General features: G+C 49.3%; 1 protein-coding gene across 1 annotated transcript in view; it reads left to right on the top strand.

Moving 5' to 3' along the window:
- Window positions 1–472: 472 nt before the first annotated feature.
- The window catches only part of LOC147583824 (complement C3-like), a 40,748-nt gene continuing 14,043 nt past the window's right edge, over window positions 473–27,177 (top strand). Inside the window, exons 1-23 of the mRNA XM_086699295.1 lie at window positions 473–619; window positions 968–1,160; window positions 1,511–1,673; window positions 1,772–1,842; window positions 3,624–3,718; window positions 3,799–3,881; window positions 3,964–4,054; window positions 4,330–4,432; window positions 4,524–4,650; window positions 6,939–7,054; window positions 7,159–7,305; window positions 7,698–7,913; window positions 8,033–8,239; window positions 8,573–8,731; window positions 9,019–9,148; window positions 9,425–9,496; window positions 9,660–9,857; window positions 17,943–18,051; window positions 18,338–18,423; window positions 23,755–23,897; window positions 24,003–24,215; window positions 26,902–26,968; window positions 27,076–27,162. Coding sequence (XP_086555421.1) covers window positions 546–619; window positions 968–1,160; window positions 1,511–1,673; window positions 1,772–1,842; window positions 3,624–3,718; window positions 3,799–3,881; window positions 3,964–4,054; window positions 4,330–4,432; window positions 4,524–4,650; window positions 6,939–7,054; window positions 7,159–7,305; window positions 7,698–7,913; window positions 8,033–8,239; window positions 8,573–8,731; window positions 9,019–9,148; window positions 9,425–9,496; window positions 9,660–9,857; window positions 17,943–18,051; window positions 18,338–18,423; window positions 23,755–23,897; window positions 24,003–24,215; window positions 26,902–26,968; window positions 27,076–27,162 — 2,950 coding nt within the window. The 5' untranslated portion in view covers window positions 473–545. The remainder of the gene's footprint in view (window positions 620–967; window positions 1,161–1,510; window positions 1,674–1,771; window positions 1,843–3,623; window positions 3,719–3,798; window positions 3,882–3,963; window positions 4,055–4,329; window positions 4,433–4,523; window positions 4,651–6,938; window positions 7,055–7,158; window positions 7,306–7,697; window positions 7,914–8,032; window positions 8,240–8,572; window positions 8,732–9,018; window positions 9,149–9,424; window positions 9,497–9,659; window positions 9,858–17,942; window positions 18,052–18,337; window positions 18,424–23,754; window positions 23,898–24,002; window positions 24,216–26,901; window positions 26,969–27,075; window positions 27,163–27,177) is intronic.

Raw genomic sequence — 27,177 nt, forward strand, 5'->3', positions numbered from 1 at the left:
TCCACTGGGAAGACACACCATGGGGCCAGGAGTGTCTGTGTTGGACCTTATTCCTCAGTCTGACCCCAGCATAGAAGAGGGACTCCAGCCACCAGCATAGACATAGACCCATAGGAAGGCATTGGTTAACAAACGCATGGCCAAAAGAAGACAGGGCGCCAGGCCCAGATACCTGGGGTGGGGAGCTCTCTGGCCCTCAGTGTTCCTCCGCCGCTAAGTAGGTGCAACAGGGAAAGGTCCCTGTTTGCCAACTGACCTTGGCCCTGAGGGAGACCTTGGCAGGGGGAAGGTGTGTCCATGTTGCTGGAGGACATGCCCTTGGGTTAGTTACCCCAGGACACACTGGCCCCAGGGATTGAAAAACTTAGGAAACGGTATTGAGCAATCTGGGGCAATCTGGGGCAGCTCCAGGAAAGGGGAGCTGCGGGCTGGGCTGAGGTTGCAGGGGGAGGCGGAGCCAGATAAAAGGCAGCCTCCAGCAGCCTCTGCTCATTCCCTCCCAGTCCTCTTCCTCCGTCCCTCTGTCCCTCCAGCGTCCCTGCACCATGGGGCCTGCCTCAGGCCCCAGCCTGCTGCTGCTGCTGCTTCCCATCCTGCCCCTGGCACCGGGGGACCCCATGTGAGTGGTCATGACCCTTCTCCAAACCGGGCTACTTGTGAGGTGGGGGTGGGGTTCAGGTCCTAGTAGAGTCCAGGGCGCACGTGGGTGGAGGTGCCTGTGAGCTCATGATTTCATGAGCTGGGGGTTCATGGCACTCGGGTTACAATGGGAGGCGGATGTTTCTAGAAGCAGGGGTCTGCGGGTTTGGGTGCCTGTGGTGTGTTCAGTGATTCCGTGGCTGCAGAATCACTTGGAGGCCTCGAGATCTGACTTCACAGGATTTGGGGGCTTCGTGATATGTCGGTGAGGGTTGGAACCGTGGTCCCTAGAACGGCAGCCCCATCCCGTGTTCCACCCGACCTGCAGGTTCTCCATGATCACCCCCAACATCCTGCGGCTGGAGAATGAGGAGACCGTGCTGCTGGAGGCCCATGACTTTGAAAATAACATTGCAGTCGCGGTCACTGTCCACGACTTCCCAGTGAAAAAGCAAGTGCTATCCAGTGAGAACAGCGCTCTGACCAAAGACAACAACCACATGAGCATGGTCAAAATCAAGGTGGATGTACCTGCTGATGCCCCTCTCCCCTCTCTGAGACTCCTCCTTCAATTAGCTTCTCCTATCCTGAGCCTCTAGCTTTGAGCCCCTCTCCTAAGTGAGGTCCTCTGAGCCCCTTGTCTGATTCCCCCTACTCATCCCCCTTTCTGATCCCTACCCATCTTAGACCCTTGCTCCCCACCCCCACTACCCCTCCGCTCCCAACCTGGGCACACCAGGGAGACCCGGAGTGGTGGACAGGTGCTATTGGCAGGAAGGGCAGACAGGTGTGGACCCCTCTGAAAGCCTGGAGCTGAATGCGGGCAAGGGGCCGGGAGGCAGCATCTCAATGATTCTCTGGCTATGCCTAGATCCCAGCCAGCAAGGAATTAACAAGAGGGAAGGAGAAAAAATTCGTGACTATCCAGGCAGACTTTGGGAGCACCGTAGTGGAGAAGGTGGTGCTGGTCAGCTTTCAGAGCGGGTACCTCTTCATCCAGACGGACAAGCCCATCTATACCCCAGGCTCCACAGGTAAGGGGCTGGGCGGTGGCTGGAGAGAGGGCTGGGGGGGACTGTGGGGAGGGGCAGGGCCTCACTCACCGCCCCCTTTCTCTAACATCATCTCCCAGTCCTCTATCGGATCTTTACCGTGGACAACGACCTACTGCCCGTGGGCCGGACCATTATCGTCAGCATCCAGGTACCAGCAGCGGGGAACCCAGACGATGACTCCCCCTGGGCAGAGACTCGGGGAGAGACAAAGAGATAGAGAGAGACAGAGAAGAGATTCCGGAAAAGGCAGGACTGCAGAGGCCTAAAGGCAAAGAGACCTGTAGAGCCACGAACACAGAAAGAGTCCTGGACACAGGGCAGAGATCCAGGGATACCAGGCACAGTGATGCTTCTGCCCGTGGATTCCGGCTCCAGACAAATCTCTGGGGACCGTGTCACTCTGGACAGGTCACTTCAACTTCCTGGGCCTAGGTTTTCTCAGCTGAAGATTGAGATGACAGATAAAAACTCTCTGTAGCCCAATCCTCCTCCTGCTGCCAGGGGGCAGCCTCGAGCACCCAACTCCTGTCCCACCCTCCTCCACCCAGAGCCCTCCAGGAGCTCCCACCTCCTTGGGGTAAAAGCCTAAGTCCTCCCAGCACTCCCCAAGGCCCTGCAAGACTTGCCCTGTCCCCTACCTGTCCTCCTCTCCTCCTCTCCTCCCCCTCTTCCCCTCACTCACTCTGCTCCAGCCACATGGGCCTTATTGCTGTCCCTCCAACTGCCATAAAGAGCCAGCCCTAGGACCTTTGCACAGGCTGTTCCCCCACTACTCACAAAACGCTCTTCCTCCAAATACCCACATAGCTTGCCCCATCACGTCATTCAAGTCTCTGCTCAAATGTCACCGATGGCACAATTTTACAGAGAAGCCTGAGGACCTGTAAAATTGCAGACACCCTCTCCCAACTCATACACCCACGCGCGCGCGCACACACACACACACACACACACACACACACACACTCCACTGGTCTCCCTTCCTGTCATCTCCTTTAGGCACCCTATAAATTGAATGTATTCATTTGCTAATTGCCCGCTCCCTAGACCTCCACAGAACCTAAATTCCAGACAGGATGGGTGCTTGGCATACAGTAATTTCATTACAATTTACTGGGCTAAGGCAGGAAAGGGGTGGGGGGGGAGGGGGAATGGAAGGAGGAAGTGAAGGACAGAGGGAAGAGGTAGGTCGTTCTCAGAGGATCATCATGAGTATTTTTTGCAATCATGCAAAGGTAACAGGGACCCGGTCCTGACAGCCACAAGCTGACTGTGGGGATCGGTGGGATTTGTAGGGAACGGAGAACACACACCTCTAACGGTAGAGCCTCTGCCCAGTTCCAGTCAAATGTCACTATGTGCCAACAGGAACCCGTATCCACGGTTATCCCAATTTCCAAGAGAAGCCAGAAAGCCAGATTTTTACATGATGTCTCCTGGTGTTTAGTTATTTGCAACGAATGACATACTGTGTGTTAGGTTGAACCACACGACTTTGTATTCTTGTAGGTCAAAGAGTCGAAGGTAGGCAATGCTGTGTGACTTAGCGCCCATAGGATGCTTACCACAGGGTCCCGCACAAAGTAGGTGATAAATGCTAGTTACTATCGGTATTCAGACAGCCGCCGACGAGAGTGAGCTCCAGCTTACATGAATCATGTGCCAAGCCAGTGAGGTAGGGGCTATGTTCTTCTCCTTTTTCTAGCTGGGCACATTGAGCACAGAGACATCAAGTAATTTGCCCAAGGTGACACAGCGCGTAAGTGGGAGAGTGGGCATTTGAACCCAGGCTGACTGACTCAAGTCCATGTTCATAACCACTGCCCCAGTAGTCATGACACACAGAGAGTGTCCAGACACAGAGAGGAGGAAGAGAGCCTAGGGGCTAAGCCAGGTCTCTGAAGAGACACGCCCTCCCTGTCTCCACAGACCCCCGACAATATTCTCATCAAGAAGGACTCCCTATCTTCTCAGAACCAGGTTGGCATCTTGTCCCTGTCTTGGAACATCCCGGAGCTGGTCAAGTATGTCAGGCCCTCCTAGAGGGGGTTCCCTATGCCAAGGGAGGGCGTCTGGCTGGCTCACTCACCTGCCTTCCCCACAGTACAGGGCAGTGGAAGATAGAAGCCCACTATGAAGATGCCCCACAGCAGGTATTCTCTGCTGAGTTCGAGGTGAAGGAGTACGGTAAGAGGAGGAAGGAGTCAGGGTGGGGGCCCCAGGTGCCAGGCCCAGTGCTGACAGCCTACTGGTGCCATCTCGACCCCAGTGCTGCCCAGTTTTGAGGTCCAAGTGGAGCCTACAGAGAAATTCTACTACATTGATGACCCACAGGGCCTGGAGGTCACCATCACGGCCAGGTGAGGGGCTAGGAATGGGGCCAGGTGGGAGGGGAGGGGAGGGGGGCCAGGTGAGGGCTAGATGACAGGCCAGGTTGGCAGCTAGGGGTGGAGCCAGGTAGGGGCCGGGTAAGGGAACCCGGGTGCAGTGTGGCCAGGTGTGGGACCAGGTGGGCGCTGAGTGAAGAACCAGATACTGGCCAGGTAAGCACCAGGCGCGGGACCAGGGGTCCGTGGAAGTTTGCAGGCAGCCTCACCCTTCAGGAGAGGAGCATTGAGACCATCTTGCCTCTCAGGTTCTTGTATGGGAAGAATGTGGATGGAATAGCCTTCGTCATCTTTGGGGTCCAGGATGGTGAACAGAGGATTTCGCTGCCCCAGTCCCTCACCCGTGTTCAGGTGCTCTGCCCCTCTGAGCCTCCTCCACTTTGGACTTCCCCCTCCCTCACCTGTGCCCCTCCCCCTCTCTGAGCCTTCCTTCCTCCCCCAGATCGATGATGGCAGTGGGGAGGCCAGGCTGGAACGAAAGGTCCTGCTGAGCGGGGTGGAACCCTCCGGAGCAGATGCCCTGGTGGGGAAGTCGTTGTACGTGTCTGTCACCGTTATCCTGCACTCAGGTGAGGCCTGGTCTGAGGAAAGGGATCCAAATGAGGGGGGAGGCCCAGTGTGAGGGCAGAGGCCCAGAATGGATGTGGAATGCAGTGTGACAGGGGAGAACCAGTCTGAGGGCAAAGGCCAAGTGTAAGAGAGGATATCCAGAGGAAAGTGATACCCAGTGAGACAAAGGAGGCCCATCTGAGGGTGGGGGGAGCCCCAGAATGAAAGTGGGATCCAGTCTGATAGAGGAGGCCCAGTCTGAGGGGGGAGGGAGCCCCAGAATGAATGTGGGATCCAGTCTGACATGGGAGGCCCAGTCTGAGGGGGGAAGGAGCCCCAGAATGAAAGTGGGATCCAATCTGATAGAGGAGGCCCAGTCCGAGGGGGAGGCCCACTATGAAGGTGGGATCCAGTCTGATAGATGAGGCCCAGTCTGAGGGGGGGAGGCCCAGTATGAAAGTGGGATCCATCTGATAGAGAAGGCCCAATCTGAGGGGGGAAGGAGCCCCAGAATGAAAGTGGGACCCAGTCTCATAGAGGAGGGCCAATCTGAGGGTAGGCCCACTATGAAGGTGGGATCCAGTCTGAGGGGGGAGGCCTAGTCTGAGGGGGAGGCGCAGTATGAATGTGGAATCCAGTCTGATAGAGGAGGCCCAGTCGGAGGGGGGGGCCCAGAATGAATGTGGGATCCATTCTGATAGAGGTGGCCCATTTTGAGGAAGGGAGGTCCAGAATGAAAGAGAGATCCAGTCTGTAGAGGAAGCCCAGTCTGAGGGGGGAGGCCCAGTATGGATATGGGATCCAGTCTGATAGAGGAGGCCCATTCTCATGGGGGGAGGCCAGAATGAAGGTGGGATCCAGTCTGATAGAGAAGCCAAGTCTGATGGGGGAGGCCAGTAGGAAGGTGGGATCCAGTCTGACAGAGGAGGCCCAGTGAGGGGGAGCCCAGAATGAAGGTGGGATCCAGTCTGATACAGGAGTCCCAGTCTAGGGGGGGAGGCCCAGTATGAATGTAGGATCCAGTCTGATAGAGGAGGCCCATTCTCATGGGGGGAAGCCAGAATGAAGCTGGGATCCAGTCTGACATGGGAGGCCCAGTCTGAGGGGGGAGGTCCAGAATGAAAGTGGGATCCAGTCTGATACAGGAGGCCCAGTGAGGGGGCAGACCAGAATGAAGGTGGGATCCAGTCTCACGTGGGTGGCCCAGTCTGAGGGGGGAGGCCCAGTATGAATGTGGGATCCAGGGTGATAGAGTAGGCCCAGTCTGAGGGGGAGGCCAGAATGAAGGTGGGATCAAGTCTGATAGGGGAGGCGCAGTCTGAGGGGGGAGGCCCACTATGAAGGTCGGATCCAGTCTGACAGAAGCCCAGTCTGAGAGGGGAGGTCAGAATGAAGGTGTGATCCTGTCTGACAGAGGAGGCCCAGTGAGGGGGGAGCCCAGAATGAAGGTGGAATCCAGTCTGATAGAGGAGGCCCAGTCTGAAGGGGGGAGGCCAGAATGAAGGGGGGATCCAGTCTGATATAGGAGGCCCAGTCTGAGGGGGGAGGCCCAGTATGAAAGTGGGATGCAGTCTGTCAGGTGAGGCCAAGTCTGATAGGGGAAGCCCAGTATGAATATGGGAAACAGTCTGATAGAGGAGGCCCATTCTGAGGTGGGGGAGGTCCAGAATGAATGTGGGATCCAGTCTGACAAAGGAGGCCAAGTCTGAAGGTGGGAGCCAGTGACAGGGTAGGCATAGTCTGAGGAATGAAGGTGCCCGCCAGTTTGTCAGAGGAGACCTGGTCTGAGGGAGGCCCACTATGAAGATGGGAAGCTGTCTAACAGAGGAGGCCTGGTCTGAGGGGAGAGGTCCAGAATAAAAGTGGGATCCAGTCTGATAGAGGAGGCCCATTCTCAGGAGGGAGGCCCAAAATGAAATTGGGATCCAGTCTCACAGAGTAGGCCCAGTCTGAAAACAGAGGCCCAGTGAGGTTGGGAGCCAGTCTGACAGAGGAGGTCCCATCCTAGTGGGGAGGCCAGAATGAAGGTGGGCAACAGTCTGACAGAGGAAGCCAGAGGAAGTCTGAGCACAGGAGGCCAGTATGAAGGTTGGATCCTGTCTGATGGATGATGTCCAGTATGAGGAGGGAGGCCCAGCATGAAGGTGGGATCCAGTCTGACAGAGGAGTCCCAGTGATGGGGGAGGAACAGAATGAAGGTTCCAGCCAGTCTGATGCAGGAGGCCCAGTCTGAGGGAGGCCCAGTGTAAGGTGTGGTCCAACCTGGAGGGGTGGCCCAGGAGCCTGCCCTCACGGCTGGCCCCCTCAGGCAGCGACATGGTGGAGGCGGAGCGCAGCGGGATCCCCATCGTGACCTCCCCCTACCAGATCCACTTCACCAAGACGTCCAAGTTCTTCAAACCAGGCATGCCCTTTGACCTCATGGTGAGACCCGGGTTGGGCTGCCTCCCCCACCCTTCCCCTGAGCATCAGCCACGCCTCTGGGTCGACCTGAACGCCCTCCACCTGCCCCTGCACTGCACCTGCAGGTGTTTGTGACGAACCCCGACGGCTCCCCGGCACGCAACGTCCCTGTGGAGACCCAGGACTCCAGCGCACGGTCCTTGACCCAGGAAGACGGCGTGGCCAAGCTGATCATCAACACACCCAACAAACCGGTGCCCCTGCCCATCACCGTGAGTCCTCGCCCACCTGTAGCCCTACACTCAGGCAATAGGGGACTGGATTTGCATGGAGGGAATCTGTCCTCTGCTACAGTCATCCTGCCACGTGAGGAGTGGGGTCCTTTTATTATATCAGGGGATCCTGCCATTCACAGAGTGTTTTCATCTGCGTAGAGGGGATCTTATCTGCACCAGCAGTCTGGCCATCTGCATAGGTATATTATAAGGATCCTGTGATTACATTTGACCCACCTGGATAAACCAAAACAGACTCCCCATCCTCAGACCCTTAATCCCATTTGCACAGTCCCTCTGGCCAGGGAAGGTACCTTATTCCCAGTTCCCAGGGATTAGGATGTGGACATCTTTGGGGGGCCAGAATTCATCCCCCTTTCCTCACCCAGGTAATCACTAGGAAGGATGGTATCCTGGAGTCACGACAGGCCACAAGCAGTATGCTCGCCCAACCCTACAAAATCATGGGCAGCTGCAGTAACTACCTCCATCTGTCTGTACCTCGCGTGGAGCTCAAGCCAGGGGAAGATCTCAATGTGAACATCCACCTGCGAATTGACCCCACCACCACCAAGCAGAAAGATATCTACTACTACACCTACCTGGTCCGTGCCCTCCTAGGATCCCCAGACCCCTCCTCCTTACTTCTGCAGCACCCCCAGTCCAGGGCCACCCCCCCGCCGGACCTTGCTGATTCTTCCTTACGCCAACCTGTCTCCCCCAGATCATGAACAAAGGGAAACTGTTGAAGGTGGGTCGACAGAAGCGTGAGCTCGGCCAGGATGTGGTCGCATTGCCCCTGACCATCACTGAGGACTTCATTCCTTCCTTCCGCCTGGTGGTTTACTACACCTGCCTTAACAGCAATGGCCAGAGGGAGGTGGTGGCCGATTCCGTGTGGGTGGATGTCAAGGACTCCTGTGTGGGCAAGGTAAGCTTCCGGAGCCTTCCTCTGCACCCATCTTGGCACTCCCCGCCTGGCCAGTGCTCGCTCCGTCTCTGCCTCTCTCCAGCCTTCTGGGTGGGTTCCCCAACCGAGACCCATCTTCTCCTTTTCCAGCTCCTTCTCTCCCCACCTCTGTTTCAGCCTCAGTATCTCCCTCCCTGCTGGCCTTTCCACCTTCAGTCTGTCTGTTTCCACCGTTGCCCCTTCCTGACCAGCACAGCACGGACACTGCCCTGGGCTGACTGCTGATGGAGACCCAGCCTGGCAGGGCTGACCCCTCACTCCTACCTCTGTGCACACCCCCCCCCTCCCCAACAGCTGGTGGTGAAAGGTGGCAGGAAGGAAGAGAGGGTTCACCTACCTGGCCAGCAGATGACCCTCAAGATCGAGGGGGACCACGGGGCCCGAGTGGGGCTCGTGGTGGTGGACAAGGGCGTGTTCGTGCTGAACAAGAAGAATAAGTTAACTCAAAGCAAGGTGCGCCCCGTACCGCTGGGGTGTGGCGGAAGCAAAGGGGTGGCGTGGGGCTGAGGCGCGGGTGGCGCTCAGAAGGGAACCGGAAGTGGGGTTAGGCGTGGGCGGGACGGAGGCTGGGACGGACACAGACGTGGCACGGAAGTGAAGGCCGCGGGTGGGAACGTAGATGGAGGAGTCCGCGCTGGGGGTGGTTGGCGGGGGCTGTGCACGCAGCTCTGAGAGGGGTCTGGGACCAGAACGCAGGGGCGGTCGGACATGTCAGCCTGGTGACCCCTGCCCTCCCGCAGATCTGGAACGTGGTAGAGAAGGCTGACATCGGCTGCACCGCAGGCAGCGGGAAGGATTATGCCGGCGTCTTCACGGACGCAGGGCTGGCATTCCAGACCAACACAAACCTGCAGACCCCGGATAGGACAGGTGAGGGCCCGGGAGGTGTGGGGCCTCCACCCCAGATGCTGAGAGCAGGTGGAGGGCACTGTTCTGAGGTCCTCAGATGCTGAGAACAGGTGGGGGCCCTGGGTTCAAGTCCTGCCCCAGCCCCCACCTAGTGAATCATTGCCTACTGAGCCTCAGTTTCCTCATCTGTCAAATGGGAACAACAACTCATGGCTCCCTCACGGCTACTGAGAGGAGTACATCGGGGACCCTCCGTTGACGCTTAACCCATCTTGTTCGCGTGTGCCCTCCCCTCAGATCCCCAGTGCCCCAAACCAGCTACCCGGCGCCGCCGCTCGGTGATGCTCATGGAGAAGAGGATGGACAAAGGTGGGGGCCCCCCACCTCCCCCCAAACCCTGTCCCTCCGGGATCCAGCCCAGGAGGGAGCAGGGCAGGGCCCGGCCCTGGGGACGTCCTACCCTTGGTCCGCCCTGAGCTCCTCCTGCTTTGAGGTCCCGGCTGAGGCCCTGACCGGTGTCATGTCCCCACAGTGGGTCAGTACCCAAGGCAGCTGCGCAAGTGCTGTGAACATGGCATGCGGGAGAACCCCATGAAGTTCTCGTGCCAGCGCAGGGCCCGGTTCATCCAGCACGAGGCCTCGTGCGTGAAGGCCTTCCTGGACTGTTGCAACTACATCACCCAGCTGAGGCTCAACCACACCCGTAGTGCCCACCTGGGATTGGCCCGGAGTGAGTCCACTTGCCTGTGGCTGGCCAGAGCGGGGAGGGCCTGGACTGAAGGGAGTAGGCTCGGTCAGAGGGGGGCAGGCCTGGTTTGAAGGAGGAGGCCAGCCAGAGTGGGGAAGCTCTGTGAGAGTGGGGATGGCCTGGTCTGAGGGAAGAGGCCCAGGCCAGAGTGGGAAAGCTTGATCAGAGGGGGTAGGGCCTGATCTGAGGGAGGAGGGCAGCCAGAGTGGGGAGACTGGGTGAGAGCAGCCAGGACCTGTCTGAGTGAGAAGAACCTATCTGAATGGGGGAAGGTGCCTGTTTGGGTGGAAGGATGCCTGTGTCTGAGGGGGGAGGAGGGCCTGTCTGAAGGGGGAGGATGCTTCTGTCTGAGATGCGTTTTTAGCCTGCCTTTACCAAAGAAAACTCATTTATGTTGCTTTCCAAAGAGGTGCCTAACTCAATGCCTAACAACATCTGTTGATTTGTTTTCATTCATTCATTCCCTCCCTCCCTCATTCATTCACTCACTCATTCATTCATTCACTCATTCATTCACTCATTCATTCATTCAGTTCTGGATAAGACAAAGCATGTGCACACTTGAAACTTTACATCTCAGGCCAAATAAATCTTAAGCCAAGAGAAATTTCTCTTCCAAGAAGCCCATTGAAAGCAGAACCAGAGTGGTCCCCACCACAAGGCGGCCCTGACAGAACTGGTGGGAATCCTACCTGCCATTTGCTCAGAGCCTTTGAGCCCAGTGAGGCCTGATGTCTGCTTTTTAAAAATGCTTTTTGATGTGTCTTATGCAGAGAAAGGCCTTTCTGCTAGGATGGGTGCAGTGGAAACCAAGCCCACAGAGAGCCCCCCCCGCACCACGGGCAGCATGGCCCCTGTCGTGAGGGTCCCCCTGGCAGATTCCCTCTCGGCCCGCCCTGTCCAGATTGCTCTTTTTAACCCCTGTGGGCAGAGTGGTGCTTGCTGCACTGACCCTTCTCACTGGCCCTTTGAACACTTCTTTTGCACATCCCATCGTTTTCATGGGGGACCAGAAATTGTGTTGTCCAAATTGGGTTCTGAGAACAAAGGCCAGTGTGAGCAGCTCTTAAAACCGAGGGAAGTTACCTTATCGACCACAGGATGAAAAGTCACGAAACAGAACCCCTTTGCTTAAAAACTAAGGAAGATGGGGAAACGCCATAAGTGGCAGTCTGCCCGATCCAAGCAAACATAATCATTTTTTTAAAAAATCTTTAGACTCAAGCAGAAAAAGGAGAAATGGGCATAAAAACCTTTTATCCCTCTGAATCATTTGAGGCCACACCATTGAGGCCCCTAATTAGCTCCGTGTGGAATTTCTAGAAGCAAAGATATTCTCCCACAAAACCACAGCACAGGCATCAATATTAGGACATTAATGTTGACTTGTTACCACCACCAAAACCTCCAGCCCCGTTCAGGCTGGCCAGTGGTTTCCCTTTGGTTTGGTCTGGTCTGGTTTGGCTTGGATCCTTTATAGGAAAAGGATCTGTGCAGGAACAGACGTCGTGTTTACTGGTGGGGTCTCCTTAGTGTCCTTGGATCTGCTCAACCCCTGGCAGCACAGCCGTCTTGAGTGACTTTCACGTCCGGCTATTTGGGGGGCTGTCCCACGGTTTGGGTTGGCTCCATGCTTCCTCGTAATGACATCCAGGTTTTGCATTTGGGGGCAGCACTGTCACAGGAGAGACACTATGGATTCTCAGTGCATCATGTCGGGAGCCCAAAGACATCGATTTGTCCCATTGTTGGTGCTGTGAGTCTTGATCACGTGATTAAGGCGCTGTCTGCTGGGTCTCTCCACTGTAAAGTTCCTCCTTAGTCCTGGATAGTCCATTTCTAAACCTCTTTCTGCTATCAGATCAGGGCAAAATTTAAGCCAAGGGAAAATTTCCTCCAAATCAATTTTTATGTAGCCTTTATGACAGCAGGTATGGATCCTTATATGGTAACACATACTTTTCATGTACACTCATATTTTTATTTTTTATTTTATTTATTTATTTATTTATTTATTTAATTTATTTATTTTTGCTTAGAAATGTGCAGTCACCTCCTAAAGGCAGACATTGCCAAAGGCGACGCATATTTCTGAATTCTTTTAGCTGGAAGGCTAGCACGCCCTCCACCATCACCCCCCAAAAAACACACAAAGATTCCCAACACACATGAGCCAAGGGCTGAATCTTCAGTCTGTGCAAATTATTCTAATCTAGGCTTGGTGCCTTCTGCTCCAGCGACCTACAGACTTTCTTTCTCAAAGAGGAAAATTAGACAAAATATCTGATCTACTGGGATATGGCTTACACACACTCAGGTGTTTTCTCCCCCAGCCTTGTGTAATTTCTTTCTTTCTTTTTTTTTTTTTTTAAATTTATTGCCAATGCGTGTAGTCTTGGCTTCAGGAGCGCATTCCTATGATTCATCACTTACATACAACCCCAGTGCTCATCCCAAGTGTCCTCCTCAATGCCCATCATCCATTTTCCCCACTCCCCCATATCCTATTCCCATCAACCCTCAGTCTGTTCTCTATGTTTAAGAGTCTCTTATGGTTTGTCTCCCTCTCTCTTCGTATCTAATTTTTCCTTCCCTCCCACTATGGTCTTCTGTTAAGTTTCTCAAATTCCACATATGAGTGACATCATATGATATCTGCTTTTCTCTGACTGACTTATTTCACTTAGCATAATACCCTCCAGATCCATCCACGTTGTTGCAAATGGTCAACTTTCCTTCTTTTCATCACCAAGTAGTACTCCATTCTCTGTATATATATAGCCATTCATCAGTTGATGGACATTTGAGCTCTTTCCATGATTTGGCTATTGTTGAAATGCTACTATAACCACTGGAGTACATGTGCCCCTACGAATCAGCACCCGTGTGCCCTTTAGGATAAATTTCTAGTAGTGCTATTGCTGGGCCATAGGGTAAATCTAATTTTGATTTTTTGAGGGACCTCCACACTGTTTTCCAGAGTGGCTACACCAGTTTGTATCCCACCGACAGTGCAAGAGGGTTCCCCTTTCTCCACATCCTCACCAACATCTGTTGTTTCCTGAGTTGTTACTTTTAGCCACTCTGACCAGTGTGAGGGGGTATCTCAATGTGTTTTTGGTTTGTATTTCCCTGATGATGAGCGATGTTGAGCATCTTGTCATGTGTCTGTTTACCATCTGGATGTCTTCTTTGGAAAAGTGTCTATGCATGTTTTCTGCCCATTTCTTCACTGGATTATTTGTTTTCTGGGTGTTGAGTTTGGTAAGTTGTTTATAGATTTTGTATACTAACTAACCCTTTATCCATTATGTCATTTGCAAATATCTTCTCCCAGTCCATCAGTTGCCTTTTAGTTTTGTCGATTGTTTCCTATGCTATGCAGGAGCTTTTTATCCTGATGAGGTCCCAAACAGTTCATTTTTCCTTTATTTCCCTTGCCTTTGGAGACATGTTAAGTAAGAAGTTCCTGCAGGTGAAGACAAAGAGGTTGTTGCCTGTTTTCTCCTGTAGGATCTTGATGGTTTCCTGTCTCACACTTAGGTCTTTCATCCATTTTCAATTTATTTTTGTGTATGGTGTAAGAAAGTGGTCCAGGTTCATTCTTCTGCATGTTGCTGTCCAGTTTTTCCCAGCATCACTTGCTGAAAGGACTGTCTTTTTTCCATTGCATACTCTTTCCTGCTTTATTGAAGATTAGTTGGCCATACATTTGTGGGTCCATTTTTGGGTTCTTTATTCTGTTCCATTGGTCTATGTGTCTGTTTTTGTGCCAATACCATACTGTCTTGATGATTACAGCTTTGTAATACAGACTAAAGTCCGGGATTGTGATGCCTCCAGCTTTGGTTTTCTTTTCAACATTACTTTGGCTATCTGGGGTCTTTTGTGGTTTCATAAAAATCTTAAGATCGTTTGTTCTAGCTCTGTGAAGAATGCTGGTGCTGTTTTCATTGGGATTGCAGTGAATGTGTAGATCACTTTGGGTAGTATCGACATTTTAACAATACTTATTCTTCCAATCCATGAGCATGGAATGTTTTTCCATTTCTTTGTGTCTTCTTCTGTTTCTTTCATAAACTTTCTATAGTTTTCAATGTACAGATCTTTTACCTCCTTGGTTAGGTTTATTCCTAGGTATTTGGTGGTTCTTTGTGCAATTGTAAATGGGATTGATTACTTGATATAGTTTTCTGTTTCTTCATTATTTGTGTCTAGAAATGCAACCGACTTCTGTACAATGATTTTGTATCCTGCGACCTTGCTGAATTCATGGATCAGTTCCAGCAGTTTTTGGTGGAGTCTTTTGGGTTTCCAAGTAGAGTATCCTTTCATCTGTGAAGAGTGAAAGTTTGACACTTCTCTCAATTTTGGTGCCTTTTATTTTGTTTTGTTGTCTGATTGCTGAGGTTAGTACTTCCAGTGACACCAGTGGTAAAAGGGGACAACCCTGTCGTGTTCCTGATCTCAGTGGCAAAGCTCTCGGTTTTTCCCCATTGATGATGACATTAGTTGTGGCCTTTCATATATGGCTTTGATGATGTTAAGGCATGTCCCTTCTATCCTGACTTTCTTGAGGGTTTTTTAAAGAAAGGATGCTGTTTTTGTCAAATGCTTTTTTTTCTGCATCTATTGACAGGATCCTATGGTTTTTATCCGTTCTTCTATTAATGTGATGTATCATGTTGATTGATTTGCAAATGTTGAACCAGCCCTGCAGTCCAGGAATGAATCCCACTTGATCATGTTGAGGAATTCTTTTAATATACTGTTGAATTCGATTTGCTAATATCTTGTTGAGAATTTTTACATCCATTTTCATCAGGTATATTGGCCTGTAATTCTCCTTTTTAGTGGGGTCTTTGGTTTGTGATCAAGGTAATGCTGGCGTCAAAGAATGAGTGTGTGGGGCGCCTGGCTGGCTCAGTCGGTTAAGCGTCCAACTTCAACTCAGGTCACGATCTCACGGTCTGTGAGTTCGAGCCCTGCGTCGGGCTCTGGGCTGATGGCTCAGAGCCTCGAGCCTGCTTCGGATTCTGTGTCTCCCTCTCTCTCTGACCCTCCCCCGTTCATGCTCTGTCTCTCTCTGTGTCAAAAATAAATAAACGTTAAAAAAAATTTAAAAAAAAAAAGAGTGAGCGTGGAAGCTTTCCTTCCATTTCTATCTTTTTGGAGCAGCTTGTGAATGATAGGTATTAACTCTGCTTTAAATGTCTGGTAGAATTCTCCTGGGAAGTCATCTGGCCCAGGACTCTTATTTGTTGGGAGATTTTTGATAACTGATTCAATTTCTTCACTGGTTATGGGTCTGTTCAAATTTTCTATTTCTTCCCTTTGGAGTTTATGTAGTGCGTGGGTGTCTAGGAATTTGTCCATTTCTTACAGGTTGTCCAGTTTGTTGGCATATAATTTTTCATTGTATTCTCAAATAATTTTTGTATTTCAGCGGTGTTTGCTGTGATCGCTCCTCTTTTCTTTGTGATTTTATTTGTTCCCAACCAGATTTTCTCTTTGAGAAATCTGGCTAGGAGGTTATCAGTTTTGTTTATTCTTTCAAAATACCAGCTCTTAGATTCATTTATCTGTTCTGTTTTTTGGATTCTATATTGTTTATTTCTGCTCTAATCTTTATTAATTCTCTTCTTCTGGCTTTGGGCTTGTTGTTTGTTTTTTTTTTTTTTTCTCTTTTTCTTTTTGCTGCTGTCTTTCTAGTTCCTTTGGTTGTGAGGGTAGATTCTGTATTTGGAATCTTTCTTGCTTCTTGAGAAAGGCCTGAAATCCAATGTATTGTCCTCTTAGAACTACCTTTGCTGCACCTCAGAGGGTTTTGACTTTCATGTTTTCATTTTCATTCCCTTCCATACATTTTTATATTCCTCCTTTAATTTCCTGAATTACCCATTCATTCTTTACTAGGGTTTTATTTAACCTCCATGTATTTGGGGGCTTTCCGAATTTTTCTTGTGGTTGATTTCAAGTTTCATAGCATTGTGATCTGAAAATATGCATGGTATGATTTCAGTCTCTTCATACTTGTTGAGGGCTGATTTGTGTCCCAGTAAGTGATCTCTTCTGGAGAAAGTTCCATGTGCCCTCAAGAAGAATGTGTATTCTGCTACTTTTGGATGAAAAGTTCTGAATACATCTGTTAAGTCCATCTGTCATTCAGAGCCATTGTTTCCTTATTGATTTTCTGATTATATGATCTGTCCATTGCGGTAAATGGAGTATTAAAGTACCCTATAATCACAGTATTATTGTGTATACATTCATTTATGTTTGTGATTGATTTATATATTTGGGTGCTACACACTGGGGGCTTAAACATTTATAATTATTAACTCTTCTTGATGGATACGCCTCTCAATTATGATATAATGCCCTTCTTCATCTCTTGTTATAGACTTTGTTTTAAAATCTAGTTTGTCTGGTATAAATATGGCTACTCCAGCTATCTTTTGATGTCCAATAGCATGATAGATGGTTCTCCATCCCCTCACTCTCAATCTGCAGGTGTTCTCAGGTCTAAAATGAGTTTCTTGTAGGCAACATATAGATGGATCTTATTTTTTTTTTTATCCATTCTGATACCCTGTGTCTTTTGATTGGGGCATTTAGTCCATTTATATTGAGAGTGATTATTGAAAGGTATGGATTTACTGCCATTGTGTTATCTGCAGGTTTTGTGCTTATGGTGATGTCTCTGGTCCCTTGTAGTCATTGCTGCCTTCCACTCACAGAGTCCCCCTTACGCTCTCCTGCAGGGCTGGTTTAGTGGTCACAAACTCCTTCAGTTTTTGTTTGTCTGGGAAAGCCTTTATCTCTCCTTCTATTCTGAATGGCAGCCTTCCTGGATGAAGGATTCTTGGCTGCCTAGTTTTGCTCTTCAGCACGTTGAATGTTTCCTGCCACTCGCTTCTGGCCTGCCAAGTTTCAGTGGACAGGTCTGCTACTACCCTTATGTGTCTACCCTTGTAGGTTAAGGCCCGTTTTCCCCTAGCTGCTTTCATAATTCTCTCTTTATCTTTGTATTTTGCAGTTTCACTATGATATGTCATTTTTTGTTGATTTTGAAGGGAGTTCTCTGTGCCTCTAGCATTTGGATGCCTGTTTCCTTCCCCAGATGAGGGAAGTTCTCAGCTATAATTTGTTCACATAAACCTTCTGCCCCTTTCCTTCTCTCTTCTTCTTCCAGAACTCCTATGATACAGTTATTATTTCATTTCACAGAATCACTTAGGTCTCTAAATCTCCCCTTATGGTCTAGTAATTTCCTTGCCCTCCTTTTTTCAGCTTCATCGTTTTCCATAATTTTGTCTTCTATTTCACTTATTCTCTCTTCGACTTCTTCCATCCTTGCTGTCACTGCAGCTGGGTTATTTTGCATCTCATTTACAACATTTCTTAATTCTTCTTGATTATTTCATAGGTCTTTGATCTCTTCAGCAATAGATTCTTTGCTGTCTTCTATACTTTTTTCAAGCCCAGCTATCAGTCTTATGATGGTTTTTCTAAATTATTGTTCAGATATATTGTTTAGATCTGTTTTGAGAAGTTCTCTGGCTGTCATTTCATCCTGGAATTTCTTTTGAGGAGAATTCTTCCATTTCATCATTTTGGCTAGGTTTCTGATTTTTACACATTTTAATAGCTTGTTATGTGTCCTGCACCTGTGAGTCCTACTATATTAAGAATAGGTCATACACTGCCCAGGTCCTGGGACTTCCAGAAGTGTTTCTGGAGTGTGATCATGCACTCTGTTGCATATTTGGCTGTTCTATCCAACTGCTCATAGTGGTGATGGTTTGGACCTTCCACCAAGTATGTTTTCATTTGTTCATTGAAGGAACCTTGGAAAAAGGAAAGGTGAGAGGAGCCTGATTCCCATACAAAGAGAAAAATGAAAGGGGCATTTAAAAAAGGTCAGGAAGAAAATCAAATAAACTACAAAGTTTATTAACTATAAAGTTAATCCAGAGATGTGTAGAGATACGTATCTCTGGGAACAGTGGAGAAATGGGTCTGTTCTCAACCCAGATTTGTCTCCTCCTCACCCGTGCCTCCCAGGTGACTTGGATGAGGATATAATCCCGGAAGAGGAAATCATTTCCCGAAGCCAGTTCCCTGAGAGCTGGCTGTGGCGCATAGAGGAACTCAGTGAACCTGAGAAAGATGGGTAAGGCTGAGACACCCCCTCACCTTAACCCCCCACCCCCAGGCCAGCTGCTATAGCGGCCCCATCTGGACCACTTCGTTTGCATGCACCCCATGCCTCTCTTTTCTGGAATCACTGGGCAACCCCACAACCCAGCCTAGAAAAAAAATCAAGAGTCAGGCTCCCTCCGTGTGCCCAGCCCCCACTCCTCCCTCCAACCTGCCCCTTGGGGCCCCTCCACACCAGCTCTCCCCCCAGGCCCCTGACACCTGCCTCTTTTTAATACCCCCACGTCTCCTCCATCCAGAATCTCCACAAAGATCATGAATATATTTTTGAAAGACTCCATCACCACCTGGGAGATTCTGGCGGTGAGCTTGTCGAACAAGAAAGGTGAGAGAAGGTGGTGGCCCCATGCTCACGAGTCAGGGATCCCAGGGCCATTGGGCATTTTCTCATCCCATCCAGAGATCCCCTGTTTCTTGGTGGCTGACACACTGCTCCCAGGTGACAAGTGGGGGTGTCAGATCCTGCTCTGTGGGTGACGAGTCAGCGCCTTTTGTAAATAGATTTTCTTTCGAGAGCAGTTTTAGGTTGACAGCAAAATTGAGGGGAAGGTACAGAGAGTTCCCACATACATCCAGTCTACCCACCCCCGACGCACACAGTCTCCCTCGCGCAGACATGCACTATCAGCATCCCTCACCAGCATGGCGTATTCGTGACACTGACACGCCTATCGTCACCCCAAGTTCATCATTGACATGAGCGTTCACTCTCAGTGTTGTACGATCTACAGGTTTGGACACAGATATAAGGACATATGTCTACCATTGTACTATCATACAGAATAATTTGCAACAACAAACACGCTTAAGGGGTGGTGTTGACAGGGTGATGGGTAAAGCGATTAAGAAAATATAAAAGAGGAAGCAGGATGAAATGTATGATTGGAACATCGGTGGTCAGATTGTGAAACCTGGCAAAAAAAAGAAAAAAGAAAAAAAGAAAGGTAACCAGGAGGCTGGGGACCTGACACAGGGAGCTGGGAGGCCCTGGCCTAATAGGGGTGGTCTCGGGCAGGCCTGGGAGCAGAGTGAGGAGAGGGAGGCAATAACTTTAAGCCCAGATGAATAATATGTTCTTGCAATCATTTTGAAAACAAAATGTGAATGCAAAAAAATATATATATAATAATCCATGATGAACAAAATGTCTCCATTGTAAATAGAAGCCACTGGGGCGCCTGGGTGGCTTACATGGGTTAAGTGTCTGACTTCGGCTCAGGTCATGATCTTGCAGTTTGTGAATTTAAGCCCCGCATCGGGCTCTCTGCTGACAGCTCAGAGCCTGGAGCGTGCTTCAGAGTCTGTGTCTTCCTCTCACTCTGCTCCTCCCCTGTTCGCGCTTGGTCTCGGTCTCTCTCTCTCTCTCTCTCTCTCTCTCTCTCTCTCAAAAATAAATAATCATTAAAACAAAAATTAAAACCATAAGGTAAAAATACAAAGGAGGTATGTTAAAACTCACGAAGGGAAGTATGAATATCTCTTTCATGCCACACCAACGTGTTTAATAATTTTGTTTTGTTACTATTTATAATACATTACACATTATTATCACTTCCCTTTCCTGGCTTCGAAATGTTCAAAACCTGCGTCTTTGCTTGTCTTTTTTAACTGAGGGAACTGAAACGGGCAGTTTCTCCTGACCGAGGGAGGGTGGTGCATGCATTCATGGGGCGCATACTTTTCCTTTCGTCTGGAGCTCCAGTAACAGCTCAGCACACTTCTGGTCGGTGGCCCCCGCCCGCGTTTCAGATCAGAGCATCTTCCTATCTCCTCGTTGTCCCTGTTCGCATATGGAGGGCCTGCGTGAGGTTTCCTTGAAATAAGAAAGGTTCTTGCAGCTTGAAAAGAGAAACTTGAAAGGCACAGTTTAGATCCCTGCTTCTGAAAGCCTGCTCCCCGAACCACTAGCAATCTGGCAAAGGTGCTTTCCCTGGGGGTTTGTAGAAATTCAGAATCTTGGGGCGCCTGGGTGGTGCAGTCGGTTAAGCGTCCGACTTCAGCCAGGTCACGATCTCACGGTCCGTGAGTTCGAGCCCCGCGTTGGGCTCTGGGCTGATGGCTCAGAGCCTGGAGCCTGTTTCCGATTCTGTGTCTCCCTCTCTCTCTGCCCCTCCCCCGTTCATGCTCTGTCTCTCTCTGTCCCAAAAATAAATAAACATTGAAAAAAAAAATTTTTAGAAATTCAGAATCTTGGACCCCACTCCTGACCTGCTGAATCAGAACCTGCATTTAACATGACCCACGGGGCGGGGAGTGGGGGGTTGTGTGTGTCTGGAGGTTGGGGAAGGCCTGTCCTGCACCAGGGTCTCTGCACCTCATCACTGATGTTGTTCAGGGCTGGGTGGTTCTCTGTGGAAGGTTCTCTGTGCAATATCGGATGTTGAGCAGCATTCGCGGCCTCTACCTAAAGACTCCAGGAGCACCCCCACCCCCAGTTGTAACATATCCCCAAAATATCCCCAGAAGTTGCCCAATGCCCCCTGGGAGTGATGGGGTCAGCATCTTAAAGGGCCCTATGGTTTTTCTATTCTGCTCTCTGTACCCTTGTGACATCTTCTCAATACTGTTGTCTTACCAGGTACGATTATATTTTTAAGCTTATTTATTTATTTTGAGAGAGAGAGAGGCAGTATGTTTGAGGGAGGGGAAGATAGAGGCAGAGAGAGAGAATCCCAAGCAGGCTGTGCACTGTCGGCTGTACAGGGCCCAATGCAGGGCTCGAACTCATGAACCATGAGATCATGACCTTGAGCTGAGAACAAGAGTCAGATGTGTAACCGACTGAACCACTCAGGTGCCCTGGTTGATATTTTTTTAATTAATGGGTTTTCTTAATTTTTTTAAATATTTATTTGTTTTTGAGACAGAGACAGAGACAGAGTGCGAGCGGGGGTGGCGCGGGGCAGAGAGAAGGAGACACAGAACCTGAAGCAGGCTCCAGGCTCTAAGCTGTCAGCACAGAGCCCGACATGGGGCTCAAACCCACAAACTGTGAGATCGTGACCTGAGCCGAAGTTGGACGCCCAACCGACTGAGCCACCCAGGGGCCCCTAATTTATGGGTTTTCTTAAACAATTTAGGTCTACAGAAACAACTGAGAATTACCACTCACTCCTCAATTCCCCCCAATTCCCATCTCTAACCCTTTTTTGCATTAGGTGGTACCTTTGCCAAAATCCCTGGGACAACACTGATACATTATCATCAGGTGCAGTCAAAAGCTCGGGTCCCCTTTCAGTGATGTACCTTCCATGGGTTTGGACCAACATGCGGTGACATGTAGCTGTCCTTCCAGGGTCACGGAGAGTAGGCGTTTCTCTGCCTCAAACATAACACGGATGGTGTGTCAGAAGTCATTCCATGTGTGGTTCTCTCTCGCTCCTTCCAGCTTGTTCAAGGGAAAAGCGAAGTCTGGTGCAAGGATGTCCTCATCTCCTCTGTAGGTCTTGACTGAGTTGGATTAGCAAGGAGAGAGCAGGTCTGCGTTCTGCAGGCACAATGTGAGCTGGCCAGTATTTAACAAAACAAAACTGTTTTGTTTCCCTGGAGGTAGCCTCCTGTTTGTGGTGCAAAAGCTGATTTTTCACCCACCAGAGTAAATTAAATCTGGCTTTAAGAATGTGAAAACAGAGGGGCGCCTGGGTGGCGCAGTCGGTTAAAAATCCGACTTCAGCCAGGTCACGATCTCGCGGTCTGGGAGTTCGAGCCCCGCGTTGGGCTCTGGGCTGATGGCTCGGAGCCTGGAGCCTGTTTCCGATTCTGTGTCTCCCTCTCTCTCTGCCCCTCCCCCGTTCATGCTCTGTCTCTCTCTGTCCCAAAAATAAATAAAAACGTTGAAAAAAAAAAAAAAAAAAGAATGTGAAAACAGGGGCTGCTGGCTGGCTCAGTTGGAAAAGCCTGTGACTCCTGATCTTGGGATTGTGAGTTCAAGCCCCACATTGGGTGTAGAGATGACCAAAGATAAATAATAAAAATGTAAAAACGAGGGGCACCTGGGTGGTTCAGTCGGTTAAATGTCCGACTTTGGCTCAAGTCATGATCTTGTGGTTCATGAGTTCAGGCTCTGCATCGGGCTCTGTGCCGACAACTCAGAGCCTGGAAGCTGCTTCAGATTCTGTGTCTCCCCCTCTCTCTGCCCCTCCCCCGCTTGCACTCTGTCTCTGTCTCTCAAAAATAAACTTTAAAAAAATGTAAAAACGAATAGTAGATAAGAAATGGTAAATAGCTCCCATGAGTATAACAGATCCCCCGAGGATGGGGGGTTAAGGATGATTAATAACGACCCAAGGTTAGGAAATAATGATTTTGTTCAAGCCTCTATTCTTCCTCACTTCTGAAAAATAACCAAAAAATATATATATTAAATATTAAGATTTCTTTTTTTAATTAACTCTGTTCAATTGTTTACTTATTTTAGAGAAAGAGAGAGTGAGAGAGAGAGGGAGAAAGAGAATCCCAAGCACACTCCCTGCCATCAGCTCAGAGCCTGACACCAGGCTCAAATTCAGGAACGGAGAGATTATGACCCAAGCAGATATCAAGCATCAGACAATTAACTGACTGAGACACACAGTTCCCCAGATTTTAATCATTTCTTGGTGTAACATTATTTTTATTTATTTCTTTAGTGTAACACTTTTAATATGATAATGCTTTTGCAAATTCTGTTTGCATCAACCCTTTTCTTGAATATAACCTAGTAGCTGTTGAATCACAAATTTACCATCGCTTTTGCAGTCATTTTTACTCTTGTAGATCAGCACTGTCCACCAGAAATACGATGCATGTCATTTTAAATCTTTTGGTAGCCCCATTGGAGGTGAAATCAATTTTATCATACATTTTTCTGTAACCAAATATCTCCACAATGTTATTCTTGCAACTTGTGGTAAATACGTTGAAAAAATATGCTGAAAAATATGTTAAAAAAACCCACCATCATGCTAATGATAATGTTATAATAATCATCTATTGATATTTAAGAGTAACCTATTAATATCTCGAAATTGTGAAAGATGCATTTTGCTTTTGTTTGTACTAAGCCTTTGAAATCTCGTACATATTTATGTCTGCAGAGCATCTCAAGGAGGGTGCTCATCTTTTTTTTTTAAAGATGTTAATTTTATTTGTAAGTCATCTCCACACCCCACGTGAGCTTGAACTCATGGCCCCAGATCAAGCATCACACCCACCACTGACTGAGCCAGTCAGTGGAAAGGCGCCCCTAGCCTTTCATTGGAAATACTTTGATCTGTATTGTAGGATTTGCAAAATGTACAGCTGAAAAGGTAGGTTGGCGTATGCAAATTGTTCCAAACATGTGTTAAAGAGTTTTCTGAGCTAGCCACATTCCAAGTGACCAGGGACCAGAGAGGGCTCAGGCTACCATTTTGGAGGGCCCAGGTATGGACCCTTCGGGTGTGCTCGAGCCCTTCCCCCTGCACACCTACCTATGAGTAAAACTACAAGAAGAAAATGGAAACCGTACATGACAGTGACTCCCAGCTGCCACCACTATCGCTAATGTGTCACCTGTGCAATTGTTTAGCCCCTGGGCTTGCACAAACACAGGCTGAGCCTGACACAGCTCCCGCAGTGAGGGGTAAGCACTGAGAGCCTGTCCACCTCCTTCCCTTGACACTCCACTCCTGGGCAGGGATCTGCGTGGCTGACCCCTATGAGGTCACGGTGATGCAAGACTTCTTCATCGACCTGCGGCTACCCTACTCCGTCGTGCGCAACGAGCAAGTGGAGATCCGAGCCGTGCTCTACAATTACCAGGATGTTGGGGAGCTCAAGGTGGGTTCCCGGGGGGGTGGGGGCAGAGGTATGATGGAGAGCTTGGATGGTTGGGGGAGGTGGCCGTGGCACCTGCCCCCCTGACTGATACTCTCTCTCTGGCAGGTGCGGGTGGAATTGATCTACAACCCAGCCTTCTGCAGCCTGGCCACCGCCAAGAAGCGCTACCAGCAGATTCTGAATATCCCAGCCAAGTCCTCAATGGCTGTGCCTTTTGTTGTCGTGCCTCTGAAGGTCGGTCTACATGAGGTGGAGGTCAAGGCTGCGGTCTACAATCGTTTCATCATGGATGGTGTCAAGAAGCCCTTGAAGGTCGTGGTGAGTCCTTGGGGCACCTGCAGTCCCTTGTCCTTTGGGAGAGGCTCCTGTCTCCCCATGCTGTCAACCCAGGTTGGAGACACTGACTCTGAGACACCAAGAGTGTCCAGTGTCCAGCTTAGGATGCTTGGGAGTCCTGCAAGTTCGGAAGCAAGGCCAGGATTAGGGTGAGTAAGTGCGAAACACTTACATTTTCACTCTTTCCTAGTGATGAACATTCTCAAATATGATAGGAGATCAAGTCTTCAATAAAAAGAAAGCCTCATATCATCTTTCCTTAATATTTTCAAGCAAAATGTGAGATCATAAGAGCAACAGTGTTTTAATGCAATATTGTAAGGAATCAAAATTAATGCCAAAAAATCCATGATACACAAAAGATCAAAATTTTTTTTTGAACTTTTTTTTTTTAATATATGAAATTTATTGTCAAATTGGTTTCCATACAACACCCAGTGCTCATCCCAAAAGGTGCCCTCCTCAATACCCATCACCCACCCTCTCCTCCCTCCCACCCCCCATCAACCCTCAGTTTGTTCTCAGTTTTGTTTTTTGTTTTTTTTTAATTTTCTTTTTTTTTTGAACGTTTATTTATTTTTGGGACAGAGAGAGACAGAGCATGAACGGGGGAGGGGCAGAGAGAGAGGGAGACACAGAATCAGAAACAGGCTCCAGGCTCTGAGCCATCAGCCCAGAGCCCGACGCGGGGCTCGAACTCACGGACCGCGAGATTGTGACCTGGCTGAAGTCGGACGCTTAACCGACTGCGCCACCCAGGCGCCCCTGTTCTCAGTTTTTAACAGTCTCTTATGCTTTGGCTCTCTCCCACTCTAACCTCTTTTTTTTTTTTTTTCCCTTCCCCTCCCCCATGGGTTCCCGTTAAGTTTCTCAGGATCCACATAAGAGTGAAACCATATGGTATCTGTCTTTCTCTGTATGGCTTATTTCACTTAGCGTCACACTCTCCAGTTCCATCCACGTTGCTACAAAAGGCCATATTTCATTCTTTCTCATTGCCACGTAGTATTCCATTGTGTACATAAACCACAATTTCTTTATCCATTCATCAGTTGATGGACATTTAGGCTCTTTCCATAATTTGGCTATTGTTGAGAGTGCTGCTATGAACATTGGGGTACAAGTGCCCCTATGCATCAGTACTCCTGTATCCCTTGGATAAATTCCTAGCAGTGCTATTGCTGGGTCATAGGATAGGTCTATTTTTAATTTTCTGAGGAACCTCCACACTGCTTTCCAGAGCGGCTGCACCAATTTGCATTCCCACCAACAGTGCAAGAGGGTTCCCGTTTCTCCACATCCTCTCCAGCATCTATAGTCTCCTGATTTGTTCATTTTGGCCACTCTGACTGGCGTGAGGTGATACCTGAGTGTGGTTTTGATTTGTATTTCCCTGATAAGGAGCGACGCTGAACATCTTTTCATGTGCCTGTTGGAAGATCAAAATTTTAAATAGAGACAGTGCCAAGTCAAACCACAATAGGAGCCTGAAGCTAAAGGACAAATGAAGGCCCCCATCTACATGTCTTTTTTAATGGTTGAAATTGTTTAGTGGTTAATTTTCCCCCAAAATGTTAAAGTCATTGAAAAAATATTGAAATGCTGAAAAGCAAATGCTTTAAAACTGACGTTGTTATTTTACAGTGACACGTCTTATTTATACCCAAGCCAGAATTTATTATATTTTTCTTTCCTGACTTTAATGGAACCAAACTCATATTTTTTAGAGTCTATTTTCTTAAAAAAATTTGTTTATGCGTATTTATTTTTGAGAAAGACAGAGCATGAGCAGGAGAGGGGGAGAAAGAGAAGGAGACAAAGGATCTGAAGCCAGATCCAGGCTCTAAGCTCTGAGCTGTCACCACTGAGCCCGATGCAAGGCTCAGACTCACCAACCATGAAATCATGATCTGAAGGCAGAGACTTAACCAACTAAGCCACCCAGGCGACCCAAGATTTTATTTTTAAGTAATCTCCACGCCCGATGTGGGACTTGAACTTACAACCCCAAGATCAAGAGTCCCATGCTTTTCCACCGAGCCGCACAGGCACCCCCAGGAGCACAATCTTAATTATCCCTTTAACAGGGGTCCCAGTGTGGCAACATGGGAAGAAACCCAAGAGGGCGCTGGAGCCTGCACAAGGCTCCCCAGAGCCAGTGTGTCCACAACTCCCAACTCTGCACCCTCTGATGCTGGTAGCTTGAAATCTACCGTGGCAGGGATGTTCGCAGGATGGAAACTGCCAGTGCCACAAATCAGGATCTTTTCTTCCTGGAGAGATGGCTATCAAATGTTTACCAGCATGCCATGGAGGAGACTGGGTCTCCAAAGGAAAATGTGTGCATTAGTACCAGCTTCAAGGAGAATGTGTGATGGAAGGGCACAAACAGCAGCAGTCCAGCATGGAAGGAGAGCTTCACTTGGGACATTGATAATAAGATAGCCCCTAGTTTAACTGAGCGCTTACTAAGTGCCAGGCATTGTACTCAGCACTTTATGCACATTCTTTTATTTTAAGGACATTTGAGAGGCAGTGGGGTAAACTGACTCCCAGTCACAGAACTAGGATGGGTGATGCCATCGTGCCCATGCCCTGCTGATCAGCTGTGTCTGTTCTTTCATTCACCTGACTTCCCCCTCCCCCATCCCATCCCAACACTGTTCAGCCTGAAGGGATCAGAGTCGACAAAACTGTGGCCGTTCACACACTGGATCCAGAAAACCGGGGCCAAAGTGAGTCAGCCACAGCAGAAGGGTTGAGACCTGGGGGTGGGGGGTAGGGGGTGAGGCAGGGCCTTGTGGGAGAGGGTGACGCCGGGTCCCTCCCACTCCACTGGCAGACGGAGTGCAGCGAGAGGAGGTCCACGCCGCAGACCTCAGTGACCAGGTACCAGACACAGATTCAGAGACCAGGATCCTCCTGCAAGGTGAGCTGCCACTGA

The sequence above is a fragment of the Puma concolor genome, chromosome A2 (genome assembly GCF_028749965.1).
Source record: "Puma concolor isolate L17-30 chromosome A2, mPumCon1.1.hap2, whole genome shotgun sequence".
Lineage (NCBI taxonomy): Eukaryota > Metazoa > Chordata > Mammalia > Carnivora > Felidae > Puma > Puma concolor.